Source organism: Lemur catta, chromosome 10 (genome assembly GCF_020740605.2).
Source record: "Lemur catta isolate mLemCat1 chromosome 10, mLemCat1.pri, whole genome shotgun sequence".
Taxonomy (NCBI): Eukaryota; Metazoa; Chordata; class Mammalia; order Primates; family Lemuridae; genus Lemur; species Lemur catta.
In genome coordinates, this window is record NC_059137.1 from 11,049,841 (window position 1) to 11,066,897 (window position 17,057).

The following is a 17,057-nucleotide window of genomic DNA, read 5'->3' on the forward strand; positions in this document are numbered from 1 at the left end:
ATAAGTCTATCTAAATGATCCAACAAAATCCAGTTGAAATCCTCCAAACGGAGGACAAATGGAAGTGAATTAGATGGCAGATGTGGCTAAAATTCTCTTATATATGCTAAACTCTGGATTTCATAGGTTTTGTTAAAGATTGAATTCCAACAAGTATGCAAAAGTTATGTGTCATTTCCATTCTGCAAGCAAATAGTTATGAGTGCTTACTATGACCCTAACACTGGGCATAGCAAGATAGGAGCTCATAGAGAGTTCTGGATTTGAGAAAACACTACTTCACAAAAGAACTCAAGTGTCCAGGCAAGATTTGGAGATTATTTTTTTGAAGTTACAAAGCAGCAAGGGACCAACAGTGATCCAGTGCTCAGGGTGTGGTACCAGAGCTCATCTAGGAGAGGCAGGACCAAGATTTCAGTTGCAGATAGAAGGGCAGTTGGGTCTGGTGGGCCTGATGGTTAGGAAATACACACACACACAAATGTATGTTGGTTGAATGAAGGAAAATTATAGATTGCTAGGTAATTCCTGGACTAAGATTTGGCTGAATTTGACCCTGAGGTTTGAACAGAGAGGCCGAGTGGTGGAAAAGTGTCCAGCGTTGGCAGTCAAAAGTCCTGGCTTCAAATTCTGGCTCTGGTCCTATTGAACATGTGACTTTGGGTGAGTTGCATAACCTGTCTGAGCCTCAGTTTGTTCATCTGCAAAGCCATTGCCAGGAATATAGCTAAAAGTATTGTTCTACATAAAAAGCCTGGCACCAAGTAGACAGCTGAAAAGAAGTTATTAGGTAATGACAGCCACTGAGCCCTCACTGAAATGCACCTTCATTGCCTTCAGCAGCACCTAAGACTGAAAGTGCCAGGGGCCTTTGGAGGAAGCTTTGGACAATTTCTGAGTAAATTATCTTCCAGGTGGAAAATGGGAGAGAGAAGAGACTGGGCTCTTTGCATTATCTGTGCTATAGATTCCACGGGAATCTACATCTATCTATACTGTAGACTCTATAGGAAAACTGTCTCTTCAAGTTCTCTTTTATTTATTGAAATATAGTTCACATACCACAAAATTCACCCTTTTAAAAGTATGCAGTTTAATGGTTTTTAGTATATTCCAACTATCTAATTGACTAATATATCAGATCTCTAAATATATCTAATATACCACCACCGCCTAATTCCAGATCCATTATATTTTTAATATATTCTCTTTTGTTGTTAGTGAAGTAATATGTCCTTACTATAAAAATTTTTTAACCTTTCAAAAGTATGTATAGCAAAAAGTAAAAGTTGTACAAAAAGGAGTAGTCTGTTCAGATGGCTGGCATCCAACCTTTAGCCTGGTTCCTCGAGAGGTGCTCTGGAAGGCCCAGGTGCCAGGTGTGCAGTGGGACAGCTCTCATCCAGCCTTAGCGGTGTCACTCCCATGATGTTGCTGAGACTTGCAGGGTCAGAAAAGACATAGTGTCCCTTTAACATAGGAACGGCCATCCCCAGATTGGGGGAATGATGGCTCACCTGTCGCCCACCCACCTATCCTCTGGGGAGCTCTTCTGACCACAGCCGAACCACCCTGGTGGTCTTCCACCTCCCAGCTGCTGCATCTGCATCTGCACCTCTGGACCTGCCCTGCCAGAACCACCTTCCCAACCCCCTCGTACCCCCCCCTGCCCCAGTTTCTGCCAGTCTCCACGGGACACGGCAGACTCTGACTTCCTTTTACCTGACCAAGCCTTGGCCCAGTTTTTCATTTCTCATGACACAGTCTGTGTGTAATTCCTCACTCCTCCCTGACCCTGGAGCCTGGCTTAAACCCAGCACTTAGAAAACTCTGGAACTTCTGAGGCATAGTGTAGTGGTCTGTGCAGCAAAAACACTCTAGACATGTTCCTGGGAACCATAAGTTACCAAAAGGCAGGAGCCACAAACCGTAAAACGTCAGGGTCACAGGACACTTCAGCAGTGGAGCAAGGTACCTCGTGGCAAGCTTTGGGGATAAGTGTCCCTGCCCCTTTCTGTTGTTGGCACCAGGGAAAATATGTGAAGGACCAGCACGGTGCTGAGCTCTGAGTAATCTCTCGACAAATGTGGGTTTGTCTTCCCCTTAAATGCGTGAAAGACTGAGAGGGTAGGCTAAAAAGGTAATTGGATGCTATGCATTTCAGTGTATGGGGATATCTTAGTCCTAGAAAAACAAAAAGACAAGACCTTCTCCTGTTATTACCGATTGCATTAATTTTTTATACTTTTTTTTCCTGTTACTTTCTCCACTTATTTCTCCATAACCTTCTTTCTCTTTTTCTCTTCTCGTTTGTTTTGTACCTCACTCATTCTGCATTTCTGCAAGAGTCTTGCGGGCTGCTGGTGGCTCACAACCTGAGACTTCCCTCTGACAGCTGGCTTTGGCTGTTATGGTTCCTACCGAATTCTCTGTGGCAACAGGGAGCCCTGTCTCCTGACCTTTCCTCTGTGATTAACTTCTCCTGCTGCAGTGGCCTTAGTCATGGAGCCCTTCCTGATGTTTTCCAAGTCTGTCTCCTTCCGGTAGACTGAGGAGGCACAAAAGGGCGAACTACTCCAGGCTTTGATGTTGACCTTTCCAGGTTTTCGTCTAGGCGTTATCTTTGTAATTCATGTGTTCAGTTTCTGTTGGGCCCAGCAGCTTGGAGCTCTAGAAGGCATCTCCGCTGCCCCCACCCCTGTAGGTTACCCCAGGAAGCCATGAAGCCACTCTTAGAAGGGCATTGTCCTCCGTCTCCCCCTCTCACTGATCAGCTCCAGTGATAGGCATGTGTCTTGCATTAGCGAACGTCTCCATTGCCGCCGGCTCACACTCCACTCCACTGAGCTCACCTCCACTGTGCTGAGGCCCTGTGCTCTGGCTGCCAAAACTGTAAATGGAAACTAGGTGGTCTCTGCCTTCTCTCCTAGTCTAGAATTATTCCTGATGTCCTCATGGATTCTCATCCTCTCTTGTTGCTTATAAATCAGGGAGGGTTGGATTGGAAACCAGGAAAGAAGTTAAATACCTTTTCCCCTGAGAAAACCTTGCTTAACTCATGGCATTCACACCAGTTCTACTTTTCAGGCCTTACTTCTGCTTCACACCCTGGCTGTGACCTTTGCTGAGTCACTTAAACTCTTTGAACCATAAATTCCTTGTAAATTATGGCAACCAGCTTTTCAACATTGCTGCAACGATGCATTGAGGTCATCTCAAGCCCTCCTGTTGTGTACCCCACAACACCCTGTGAGTCTCCTTACAAGTTTACGCATCTACAATAATTTGCTTATTGAATCTACTGTTAACTGCGAGCTCCAAATAGGTAGGGACCAGATCTGGTTTTCTCTCCTGTCTTCCCAGACCAAGGTGTGGTGCCTGATTTATAGTGATATTTGTTGCCTGTCTGACTGGCACATAGAAAACACTGAGCATATAGCAAATGCATCGTAAGATAGTAGTTTTCTCCCTTTCCCCTCCCCAGGAGACTTTTTAAACTCCAAGCTGCTGAGTGGCTGGTTTATCTTTCTCTTGTGGACACCACAAATCACCTTATGATCTTGTTTCCCTCTTTGGGTTTGTGGCCAGAGTGCTCCGAGCCAAGTTTGTGGCCATCCCAGCAGATGTCACAGCATGAAATTGAAGTAGTAACCTCACCACGGCTTCCATTTTTTCCCCTTTGCCCCTATTTCTTTCCTGCTTTTGTTGCCGAATTGAAAATATTCATATAAATTGCTTTTAAATCCTGCTTGGAACAACAAAGAGTATCAATCAGTTCCAGCGAGTAAGGCAAATATAGTTTTATTCTGGCTATGAATCCACTTACTGTATTTTTCAGCTATAATTATCAAGTAACCATTTTTTGTTAAGTGTAGCATAATGATTAAGAGAAATCACTAGTAGGAGTGGTATAAGGGACTTGGAAATAGCAGGATTTGGGCTGGAATCATCATTATGATGGTGACCATGGGACATTCTGAGAATACCTTTTTTAGTCTATAAAATGGATGGCATAATTGGATTATTTGAGGATTAAATGAGATAAGGTAACTAGAGCCTCCCATACAGACCGTGGTATTTGGTGTGCACTCAGTAAATGGCGACTTGACTGTCTATTCTTCCTGCTCTGTACGTGGCATCGTGGTAGACTCTGGGAAACAGGAAACGGAGTTCTGTTCTTCTGTGACTGACAATATGGAAGAGTCATCAAATGAGCATGTGCTGTATGCCAAATGGGTAACCCAGACAAAAGCCTCTAAAAAAGGAGGTGTTAGCAACCACGGGGTGATCTGAGAAGTGGGTAGCCCGGGTTCAGTAGGACTTTAAGGAAGAGTGGGGCTGAGGCCTGCAGGGACACCATGTTACTGAGTGCTCCAGAGGCATTTTAGAACTAGAAGCTTCCTATGGTGAGGTGGGGAGTGGGAGCTCAGACAGAATGTGGAGGGTCCCAGGACTTGGCACAGCTGCAGGCTGCCCTCAGGGAGTAGGTTAGAGAAAGTCTCCTACCCTCCCTCCACTCTTTCCTCCAGGGCAATGAGAATGCGGGACTCCTGGGCAGTAATAAGCTTGTTTTACCTCAGTGTGGTGGGCTTGGGTTCTGGTCCCATTTCTGCTGCTTACTGGCTGTGTGATGGCAGATGAGTTATTTAGCTTCCCCAACCATAGTTTCTTCATCTGTGAAGTGATGGTACTAATAGTACCTGCCTCATACTATTGTCAAGAGGATCCAGTGAGAAACTTCCTATCAAGCCTTAGCCTTGTGCTGGCTCATGGCAAATTTGCAGTCAAGAGTGGCTGCTCTTATTGGCTCCCTGTCCCACACGGCCCATTGTGTGAGCCTGTAGAGCACCTATCTAGTCGCTCTAAATAAGACCAAAACTGCGGTTATTTGTGTTCTCCGACAAGATGTGTTATATGGTCTTTGTTGCTATTCTTTTTCCTATTCTTTTTTTTTTTTTTTTTGAGACAGAGTCCCACTTTGTTGCCCGGGCTAGAGTGAGTGCCGTGGCGTCAGCCTAGCTCACAGCAACCTCAAACTCCTGGGCTTAAGGATCCTACTGCCTCAGCCTCCCGAGTAGCTGGGACGACAGGCATGCGCCATCATGCCTGGCTAATTTTTTCTATATATATTTTTAGTTGTCCAGATAATTTATTTCTATTTTTTTTAGTAGAGACGGGGTCTCGCTCAGGCTGGTCTCGAACTCCTGAGCTCAAAGGATCCACCCGCTTCGGCCTCCCAGAGGGCTAGGATTACAGGCGTGAGCCACCACGCCCGGCCCTTTTTCCTATTCTTTTGTCCTTTAACCTCTAACAAAGCCAGGCCTCATTATTTCAAGCAGAATTTAAAACTGTAAGACAAGCTATATTTACACTTTTGTTTCTTTTCAAAAAAAGAAAGAAAGAAAAAAAACTCAAATGAATAAGCCCTCTTTGAGAGTTTTCCTTTCCTATCAAAATAGTGAACTGAGGAAAGACTTGTGGCATCTCCTTTGCCTGATCAGGGTCTTTGGTTAAGAAGGTGGCAGGCCTCTGAGAGGCAAGGTGGGTGCCGGGATGTGTAAATTGTAATGCTAATAACTAGGCATTTCTATGAAGAGAAAAAGGAAAACAAGGATCTTTCCAAATCCCTGGGCTGCCCTAAGCTATGTTCCTTCCCGATGTCAAAGAGGTATTGCTCACCTGGGGTGTGGGGCCCTCCTCCTGCTCCCCTTCCCTCCTTTCTCCTCCCCCTTTGTCTTGGGAAGCTGTATTTTATGTATTTGAGCAGCCAGTGTTCCTTCATTTCACCTGACTCATTCCAATTAGTAGCTGCTCACCTCAGGGGAACATAATTAAGAGGGGGGAAAGGAATTAAACAAATTGTGAAAGTGCAGTAATAATGAACGGGGACTGCAGGACCGTTAATAAGGCTGCAGTGTCCATACTCCCGCCTGTGCGTTGCTAGGAATGAACTCGAACTACAGGACTTAACTGGGAGAGAAGTGCTCTGTGTTGCAGGCCTGGAGTTAGAGGACTGGGGATCAGCCTGTTTGGTGCCCCAGCACTCGGTTCCTTCGGCTGAAGTGCTGACTGTGCGCTGTGTGACGTCATGGGAAGAGCGTGGGCTCTCATCCACAGCCCTGAGTTTGAAGTATGGCTTCCCCACTTAATAGCGGTGTGACCTTGGCAAATTGCTCTAACTTTCTGAGACTGTTTCCTAACCTGAAAATGTGGATAATAGCACTACCTTGCAGAGTTGCCTTGTGAATATGTATGTAAGGCATAAAAGTGACTGGATTATAGTAGCTCAATAAAAGTTCCTTTTCCCCTTAGGAGGATTCAATCTAAAGATATCTTTTAGGTAAAGGTCATTATATTGTCACTGCCTTGACACTAGCAACATAACCCCTTTCCTTTCCAAAAGAAAAAGAAGACTGATAAAGTCAGATAGTGCAGTAACTCCCAGAGAACAAAGGCCTAGTACGGATATACCCTATTCTCTTATTCCAAGATGTACAACAGCATCCAATAATTGCTGTCAGCCATACTGCAGTTGTGGCACAGTTGACATGGCCTGCCTATGCATGGATTTGGTCATAGCTGTTAATATTATCACTGCTTTAATTTAATTATGTATATTGTTGGTTCTGCACGTGTTATTTAACTGCTGTTTAAAATGTCTTCAAAATCGTACTATGATTCAGCATTGAAACGTAAAGTCACTGCAAATGCTGACAGGCACCAGAGTAGAGAAGCAGGATAGACATTTGCTATTAGTGAAGCAGATATCTGCATTTATATTTGCTAGAAGAAAACAGACAAGTTCTTTCTCAAACCTGAAACAGGAAGATCACTTTTAGTAGATGAATTTTTGTTTTGTTTTGTTAACTGAGATATCCTTGGAAAAACATGGATATTTATGACTAAATCAGAGAATTCTTCAGATGAGTTGGACTCTGAATGTGAAGAAGTTTTTTAGGAATAGCTTACCCAATTAATTTTCCATTATTTTCCTTTTAATGTATGCCCAAGAGTGCTAAGAGGTTTTTTACATTCGTCATTCTAAGTGATCAGAAAACAATGAATCGTTGTTTCCTTGGTAGTTTTTCCATTCTTAGTGGTACATTAAAATAAAGACGAAAGGTGCCCTCCGGAAGAAAGTGAAGAGCAACTCTGCTGAGCTTGGTGGAGTATATGGGAGGCAAGAGTGCACTTGAGAGTCAGAAACCCTGCGAGGGTGAGATGATGCCTGTTAGGCACCTCCCATTCATCGTGGAGTCTCGGCCCTTCTCACCAGTGCTATGCAGGTGTCCTGGACCAGGTATTCTTCAGAACCAGGGCTGGAACAAGAAACCGTTCCACAGGTGAGAAGAGGCTGGGTCCAGTGGTGCCAGCCATGCCAGGGGCCCAAAGAGAACCTATTTGGATTTGACAATCAGTTACTGACTACCTTCCCTGAGCTGGTCCTGTGCACCTTTATAAGAGTGAAAAGTTGGAAGCAACTTAATGTCTAACTCTAAGGATAGCATTCAACAAATTATGATACATTCATACTATGTGGAATATTATACAGTTTTTAAAATAATAACCACAAAGATTATAGGACAGTATGGGAAATGTTAACCTAGCCAATAAGAAAATAATAAAATGTACACACTTTATAATTCAAAGATATTGTTACTGTGGGCCAATATTAGAAAGGAATAACACAAAAATGAAAGTAGTTGCATTAAGGTGATATAAGCATAGGGATGTAGTTTTTTACCCCCTCAAATTTATTTTTACAATAAAAAGACAAAAGGTTTCCAAGAAAATGAGGCAGTAGCTACAATAATTATTGAGGTATATAGAGAATGGAAATTGTTTTCAGAACGTACCTAGAATTACCCAGCTACATACTTGCCACATTGAGATGTTAAGGAGACTCTGGGTTTCTTTTTCTTTCCTCTCTCTCTCTCCCCATTTGGAATTTGTAATTATGTATTTGTAGAGCAAAAATGTAGTAGATTCAGGGAAGTATTTGTGGCTTTGTAAGCAAATGATCACAATGTAAAAGGTATTTGTCCAAATTTGCATTCATACAAAACATAGAGCTGCTGTGATTTCAGAATAAATGTGTTTAAAATATTTTCTAAACACAGAGCTATTGTAGTCCTAACAATACTTGGCTAAGAAATTACATTTCTATGATAGGCCATAATTACTCTTCGTAATATTATTGAGCTTAAAAAAATGCCCACCTAAAGATACCCGAAGAGTGAGTCCTATTTTGTCCCTTCTTGCATCTGTAGTCACTTCTGTAAGACTCCTTTTTCCTCTATTTCAGGGTATCATTGATTTCTATTACAGGACAAAAGGGCATGGCATTAAAACCTACATACATAAAGAGCCTATGGTTAAATTACACAGAGGACTTTTGCCATAGGTATTTATTTTCACCTTTTTCTCACAGCTGTTTGAATGTCTTTTTTCTATAAGTTAACTCATTTGTTGGAATTTCAGTTCTGAAATTCTAATGAAAACTCATGGTCACTGGCAATTGCATGATTAAATGTAGGAGCTGAAAAAGTTGATAAGATTTACTTAAATATTATAGATTTGAGTTCTTCTATGTGTTAAGCTGTACTTCTGGACACATTAATAAGTGGCCATTTTTCTGGAATTCTGCACTCTTCCTGCTTCCTTTCATTACATTAGGCAAGGTTCCACTAGATGAGACATTTGCAGCCTTAAGACTTCCTGCCGGGGTTCAGACTTTGTATTTTTGACATTGAAGCTGTCGTGTTCCTGAAGCTACTTAATTAGAAACACATTCATCTCAGTGTACACTGGAAAAAACTTGGACAGCAGAGCCAGGCACGCTGGGAAGTTTGAGCATTTGTGTAGCTGGCAGCTAAACTAATGGTTTACAGTTTAAGGAAAAAAATATCACAGGGCATTTCCTTGCCCCTAGAAGCGAAGAGAAGCTGAATGTGCACAGCAGATACTTTTATTAAAAAAAAAAAAATCGGAAAAGAAAAAGAAGAAAGAAAAGAAAGGACAACTCCACTTTCACTGCAGTTTTGTGTGTAGTTCGTTCTTTAGCTATTATCACATACAAAAGTCTTCTAGAAGAATAGTTCCCAAACTGTGCTGCTAATATTCAAGTCTGGTTTACAGGTTCCCAAGATATATTACTGCTGAGATCTGTATTAAGGAAAACATTTTATATTCTATGGGAAGGATTTTTGCTTGAAGAATTTTTATTTGTTGGATAGTAATGAGGGAATTGTGCCCTTTCTTATTTTTAAGTGTTGGAGCAGTTTTACAATGTACATCTGATGTTTAAAAACCTTTCTTGCCTATCCATTGCTTTCAGGATAAAATCTAAACTCCTTAGTATTCAGTTAGAAACAATCCTCTCCTGCCTCATTTACTTAACTACTCCTTGTTGCCCCAACCCTGTCCCCAAAGAGCCATCCTTGTCCACACACTCCTACTACACCAGCTGCCCCAGAAGAGAGGTGCCTGGTCACCCCAGTCTGAGCCAGGTATCTTTCCCCTAGGTTCATAAAATACCGTGTGTGTGCTTCGTAGGATGATGCATCACATACTGGACAGACAGATGGAAACGTTGCCTGTCACTGCCTTTCTCTCTGTGACCTCCCTCACCTCACCCCAAGAAAAACATTGTGTGGGAGGTGAGCATGGGGATTTTAGGTTCCACATTACAAAATCAGTGTGACATAAAGGAAGAAATGGACACTGACTTTGTTTTGTGACGTTGAATAAGTGATTTATCCTCTCTAGGTCTCTTTCCTCCTCTGTAAAATGGGGGTATTACCTACCCTGCAAGGTTGTGTAGATTAGAAAAGATGAATGTATAGTTCCTCATATACTAACTAGCACGTTTATTATTGGTAGGTAGCATAAATGAGAATGTTTACTTAGAGGTAAAGAGAGAGAGACAGAGAGACTGCTGAAACCAAAAGAAGGACCAGTTGGTCCAAAACACCCAGGTTTTAAAACCTCGGAAGTTGAGTTTTCATCCCCTTTGCTCAGTCACTAACTTACGGAGCCCGTTGCTCTGTGGAAAAAGCAGTTGGCAGAGGCTTTATGAATTGTAGTGTCATTGCATGGCATGTATGCAGCCGGGGAGGAGAGGCTTGCTGGCAGTTCTCCAAGTGCTTTGTCCAATCAGAATGGACAGTTAAGTCACATCTTTTGATGGCAGAAGGAAACAGCAAATAGAAAAATCATTCTTCTTTGAAACACATTATGCCCTCCATTTGGCCTTAACTGCTTTTTCTGTTGTAATGACAGCAATAATAGTTCCCATTTGTATCAGGAACGACACTAACTGCTTGATGTATATTTTCTCTCATTCTAAGAACAACGTGCCAGTTCGATTCCAGTACCCCATTTTAAAGGTGAGGCAAGGGAGGCTGTGCAGTTGCAGAGCTGCTATTTAGGGTCTAACATCTAGGTTGGTTGTGATCAAGGTTGATTTTCTTTCCCTACCCCCCACCCCATGCTGTTTCCATTGCTGCCCACATTTTGAAATTCTTCTGAAGTTTCTAAGCTTGGGAACAAAATGTCATATTAGGGTTTTTGTTGTGAAAGGAAATGTAACTGTGCATACGTTTATTAAAACAGTTTTTCTCCAAATAGTGAACCATCTGTACTTTTCTGTCAGAAGCAACAGACATTAAAGCAGCTGTGTGTCTCTGTTTCTCTTCACAGTGCTCCCATGCCCTACCTCATAGGAATCCATTTAAGTTTAATGGAGGTAAGTTGGCTTCTTTCCTCCCCAGATCGCTCTACTTGGGGTTTTGTTTTGCTGTGTGGCAGTGGAAAGACAATGGTCTCGGGATTCACAGCTCCTCACGTGGGAGCGTGTCGAAGCAACACCTCGTGCGCGGTCCCTTCCCAGGTGCACAGAGCTGAGCGCTCAACTCAGATGCTTGGCACCAGCCTCTCGTTTGCAGGGTTTTCCCACTTTGCTTGGGGATTGTCGGTTTTCATGGGGCGAGGGAGTGAGATAGAGGAGGCAGGAGGAAAGGGTTCTTTAGGGCTTTGAAGGAAGGAAGGGAAATGATTTACCTTTCAAAATGATGTTTATTCTATAATAAATCACTATAACAGTATTGCATTTTTCATTGTAGGAAATGTGATGTAAAAGGTGTATAGAAGTATAAAGAAGGAAATTAAAATTATCCACCATACCATTATTCCAGATTGAACCATTGTTAGCATTTTACCTATTCTCCTTCCTGGTCTTCATTCTGTGACTATATATTTTATGTAAATGCATAATTGATATGTTTTATATAATTTTATATCTTTATTTTAACATGGCATGTTTTTATCTACTCAGTAATAATCTTTAATTTGCTACCTATCATTCTCACTATTTGGATATACCACAACTTAACCATTTTCCTACTGTTGGACACTTAGGTTGTTTATCATTTTTCACTATTATAAATAGCATTTCAGTGAACATCTTTATGCATAAGGCTTTATCTGCATTTTGCCTCATTTCCTTCGCATAGAGCCCCTAAAGTAGAAATGCTTGGTCAAAGCTATGAATCTGATGCCAGATTGCTTTCTGTATGGCTGTACCAATTAGATAGCAGTTCTTTTAAAGGACTTTCTATGCTTTGTACGTGCCATTACTTTGTAGACATGAACCCTGAGCCTTTTCCTCCTCAGGAGAGAGCTTAAATTTGTACTAGAGCAAAATGAGGCATGGGAGGGAGGGGCTTGCCTGTTTTGCACAGGAGATAAGCTCTCAGAGGGAAAATCTACAGCCATGTCCGTCTGTGATGGTGCTTTGCATGTCTTAAAGGAAGTGCTACTTCTCTTCTTCTGTTCCCTTCATTTCACGTCGACGAGGACCACCTGCTTCTTCACTAACTGTTGCACACTGTGCTATTGTGCTTACGAAAATGAAAGAAGTTGGTTATCGAAAAACCTGTTTGTTTGACATTGAGAATCTTGATCAAAATAGACCACAGAAATCTGCTCAAATTTCTAATTTGACAGGCCGGCCATGTGGCTCCTACATTCTGTTAACAGTTCCTCCTTGTCATCACCCAGCCCTAAGCACATACAGTACACAGTTTATGGACTATCTGGGATGATGTATTTAGATCAGATTGAAGAGATTTCTTCTGTGTTTTACCTTTGTTTGTCAAGTTTGGGGCGGGGGTGGGGGGCGTCTATTCAAAGCTCCCGTATGAAAAACTGGAAATCAAAGTGAATGCTTTCTAATGGACCTTTAGTGCCAGTTGTTGGAGAGTTTGAAACACTAATCTAACGACGATTTGGTCTGTCAGAGTGCACAGTTCCCTCCTGCCTGTCTTTCCTCCTGCCTACCAGACTGCTCCAGCACAGGCTCTTTCAGACTCCTTGTTATGTCCCAGCACCTTCAGCATTCTCCAAGTTTCTAATCCTGGCCTTCTCTTCTCTGCGTGCCCTCTAGTCATCATGTTTAAGACTTTTTGCTTCAGCTACCGGGTCAATGACTCTGAGCTGTGATTCTAACCCTGGCCTTCCTCTCCAAACTTCAGGTCCAAAGTTTCAAATGCCAGTTGAATTGCACCTGGATGTACTACATATGTCTCACTCAGTTTCCCCCAATTTATTATCTACACACACACACACACACACACACACACACACACACACACACACACATTCTCACACTCCAGGCCACTCCCCTCCCCTCCAGTGTTCCTGTCCCTGCGAATGGCTCCAGTGCCTGCAGCAGCCAAAGTGGGATACACCGAGCATGGCCAATTGCTCCTCTTTCTCATCTTTCTCCCTGAATACTCACAAAGTCTCTGAAATGTCTCTGACCCTGTTCCTTCCTCACTGCCTTCATTGACACTTTTCTTTCCTTCCTGGATTCTTGCAAGGCCTCATTCATTCATCTGATAAGCAGAATGAGGGCCTCTTATGGTCTAAGCGTTTTCCTAGGTCCTGGAGGTGTGAAGATGAATATGAAATTCAGTTCCTTGTCCTGACATTGAGCAGGTTGGTCACTCTATAACCATGGGCTATACCACTTGGGGAGGAGCCTCCCAGTCTCCCTCTGTGCAGCCCCTGAGTTCTGCACAGTCTCTCCACTGCCGTCAAGCCTTCGGCCTAAACATATCCACATTCCTGTACATCTGCATGGATAAGCCCTGCCTGTCTCCACCTCTTCCAGGAAGTCCTCCTGTTTTTTTGTCTTCTTTTCCTATGGTACTTCTTGTTCTGAATAATAGCTGTTTGCTTCCTTGTCCCTCTCCATTATCCCCTGGAGTGAGAGTTCTTTGGAAACAAGGACTGTGTATTATTCACTGTGGTATCCCCAACACCTAGCAGGATGCTAAGCAGGTGGCACTGTCTGAGCAAATGCTCTCTGGAAAGAAAGGTTGAGTGAGTGCTTGGAAAGCTGTCATTTGGAGCACATTTAGAAGCCCTCTCATAGGCATCACTGTTTTCAGGCAGTGCAGTGCCATAATTTTACTTAAAGGTGGGGGAAGTAATTTTTTTTACTTTTTATATAATTGTAAGTAATTTAAAATAAGGCCTTTCGTAGTAAAACCTACAACGCAAAATACGCATAGACTTTGAAGCTGAAACTTGAGACAGTTTTGCGCTTACATGAATGGGCACAGGTCTACTCTGCACAGCTTTGAGTGAGAAGGTTCAGGAAGCACTGGCCAAGACAGATCTTAGGCCTGTTGACTGAGGTTGAGGAGGAGTTTGCTGCGCCGAACTCCTGTGTGGTCAGCACAACAATAAAAGCAGAAATGGGAGTCGCCCCACTCTTGAAGCCAAAAGACGCTTTCTGAACAAAGAAGCGTTTCCCGGGTGTGTTGGGCAGCCGTGACCTACCAAACCTTGATATTCAGTCCCCTGATCTACTGACCCTGCATTGCAGCTCAGAATCAGAGTGCCCTAGTTGTGCTTTCTGATCGGGTGAATCTGGCTCTATTGTACCCTTCAGGTGAGAGTTGCTCCCCCTGAGATTTCCTCCAAGAACCTTGGGCTATAATGCTTGAGGAGGAGCTTAGACCTCGGGCCAAAGGAAAGCTCTTTAAGGGAAGGCCCATCTCCTCTTGCTACACTAGTTTTCTCACTGGCAATTCAGCAAAAGGCTTATTTTTGACTGTCTTGTTATTTTTTCTTGAAAGCTATAGGCACCTTATTATGCCTTTGCATATGTGCCAGAATTTTTTAAACTTCAAATGAATGTGGCAGATGTTCATAAAAGTTTAGAAAAAGCTACCATAGGAAGACTTTTTAACCATTTTTATGACACTCAAATTTGTTACACAAAAAGAAATATAAATTATAACCTAGTGTTCTCATTTGAAAAAGGGTTCTTTTGGGAAAAGACCTTATTCTAGCGTTCATGCTCTTACAGGATGCCATTGCTGTTTGTTAAATGGTAACCTATCACCTTAAAGAGTCCCCTTTCCGTCTGAAGTGACAGGTTTATACCTGATCGTCATTCTTCTCTCTCTTTCTGCCTTTTTTATAGTCTTTCTCCCATTTAAGCAATTTGAGGCTAGTGGCAAGTTAGCAGAATAGCCAAGAAGGGTATTGGCATAGACCTAGTTTCTTCTTGGACAGAATGATCATGTTAGCTGGCAGCTAGGAAATCCCAAAACACAGCCAGATTACACAGTGACTGTGTCCTTTCATTCAAGTGATCTCAGTTTATTTCAAGAAACATTTATGCAGCCCCTCTTCTGTGTCATCTCTGGTAGCAGTTGCAGGTCATGTCTGGTAGATGGTACTTCTCCTGTTTGATAAATGAAGACTTTCTTCCCCAAGCCTCACAGGCAGTGCTTTGTGTATAGACCTTAGAGTGACATGAGGGATTTATCCAGAAGATGTTTTATATCATTCCTGGTGGCAGGATGGTCAGCAAGGAGGAAGGAAAGGCAACAGCAATGATATAGTTCCAGAGAGAGGCTCAGGTTGGCTTGTGATTGAAGCTCCACTGATACACAGAGGCAGTGATGTGTAGCAGTTAGAATGTGGGCTCTGGATTCTGGTACCTCTACTTCCTGCTTATGTGATTTTGGACAAAGTAATTGACCTCTGCCTCTGTTTTCTCACCTGTAAACTGAGGGTAATGGCCGTGTCTCCCTTATAGGCTCATTGGGAGACTCCAGTGAGATAATGCAGATCACATACCTAGCACAGTACCTGGCACATAAAGAGCTCAACAAAGGTCAACTATCATTGCTGTTTTTATTTCTTCACTGGCCTTAAAGGCATTTACATTTTAAGCTGATGGCTTTGAAATTGTGTTTAGGAACTGTTAGGTTCCCAGGGTCATCATTCTCTTTCCCTAAGAGAGAGTTTCCACAAAATTGGTTTGTACCTGCTTCCTTTTCTCCTGGTTTGCAAGGCAGAGGTACTGTACCAGGGTTGGGAATGACGCTTTTGTAGAATTTGATAAATGTACTTTGAAACTGCTGTTTGACCACTTCCCTGCTGTGTTAACTTCAGTCACGATCCTTTGTCTTTCTGTGTCTTACTTTCTTCATGTCTAAGAGCTGAGTCCTGTCTGTGTGCAGCGTAGCCCAGTGTCTGGCCTGTGGTAGGGACACAACACACATTCCTTTCCCCAGCAGTGTTTGCAGAGCTTCTGTGTCCCAGGCACTGCATTATCCTGGGAGTTCTGCGTGAAATGGTGAATGTGACGTAATCTCTGCCTTCAGAGTTTTGTCCAGAGCAGATGCAGACGAGTAGGAAGTCATTGCATTGAATGTGGGAATGCTGTGGGCTCTGGCAGGAGAGATACTGAGCCTAGCCTTGAGGACTATGGTTCTCAAGGGAAGAGAATGCCCAAACTGAAACCTAACAGATGAGTAAGAGTTAGGTAAACCAAGGGGAACAGGAACAGCATCTACAGAGACTTGAGGTGTGGACCAAGGGGCTTTTCAGGAAGTATGAGTAGTTCAGTCTCTGACAGGAGCGTAGAACTGAGGTAGGCAAGCAGGGGCAGGCCCATCCAGGGCCGTGGAAGCCGTAGTAAAGAGTTTGAACTTTATAGGGCAATGGAGAGCCATTGAAGGGTGTAAATAGAGGAGGGACGTGGTCAGGCCTTTTCCTTCTGGGCCATTAGAAACACAGTCCTTCCATATAAAATGCTTGACAACCACTTAACCATGTTAATAAAGTAAATTGATATTTGTAAAGATCAAGGTAATCCTTAAGGAAATTGCACACCAGAACCGTGTATATAAAATTCAGATGTGTTAGCGTCCCAAACCCGAGCTTCTGAGTGGTTCCTTTACTACCGCGCTATGGCAGAGGTGTTTGTAGTGATGGCTTTCCTTGAGGTTTTAAGCACCACTTTTACTAGATTTTGTCTTTTCCTCTCTGTTTTCAAGTACTTTTTATGAATTAGATATTCTTTCTACACCCCAGATTAAGGATATAAATTTAGATTATATACTGAGTGGTGGTTCCAGGCAGTAGGAATAGGGAGAGTGAGACCCAGGGACCAAGTTGGCAGGCCCCCAGTGATGTCTCCCTGCCAATGCAATCGCGAGAGGCGCGTGATGGGTGCCCGGGGAGACTGGCCAAGCTCTCAGCATTCCTCCTCTTTTCGCCATCATTTATCTAGGAAGGCTTAGCCATGGGTCCCTAGAAGCCTGATCTTATAAATACACTAAGTGCTGTAACAGCACTGAGCCACCATTCGGAGGACAGCATCCAAGTGCCATATCAAAGCTCATTTTGGTCTCTGGAATCCAGAGGCCACTTTTGTCTGTGTCTGCAGTGGGGTTCCCAATTTAACTATGGGGCTTTTACACAAAATAACAGGATTCACTTATTTACAGACAAGGAAAGTAATGGGATTTTTTTTGCCTTTGCATTTCAAAGAACTCAAATTTCTGTCAATTGAGTTAGCACTATTTTAACTAGTTTTTTCTTTTCATTTTTCCCCCAGGCATAGAAAGTCTTTAATCCTTTGTTCCCTTGGGGGTTTTTTGATATTTATTTTTAAACAGTTTCATAGTGAGTAAAGAAGAGTGTTTCTTGTTTACCATTGTACTATTTTGCTGCTTCACAAGACTCCG

General features: G+C 42.8%; 1 protein-coding gene across 10 annotated transcripts in view; it reads left to right on the plus strand.

Annotated features, from left to right (window-relative positions):
* Positions 1-17,057, plus strand: part of DENND1A (DENN domain containing 1A) — a 492,893-nt gene that overhangs the window by 279,008 nt on the left and 196,828 nt on the right. For all 10 annotated transcript variants that reach the window (XR_006737850.1, XR_006737851.1, XR_006737852.1 and 7 more), the window contains one exon: positions 10,702-10,747. Coding sequence is in view for 6 of the 10 variants with exons in the window: in XM_045563071.1 (XP_045419027.1) it covers positions 10,702-10,747 (46 nt within the window). In the remaining 4 variants the exon portion in view is untranslated. The remainder of the gene's footprint in view (positions 1-10,701; positions 10,748-17,057) is intronic.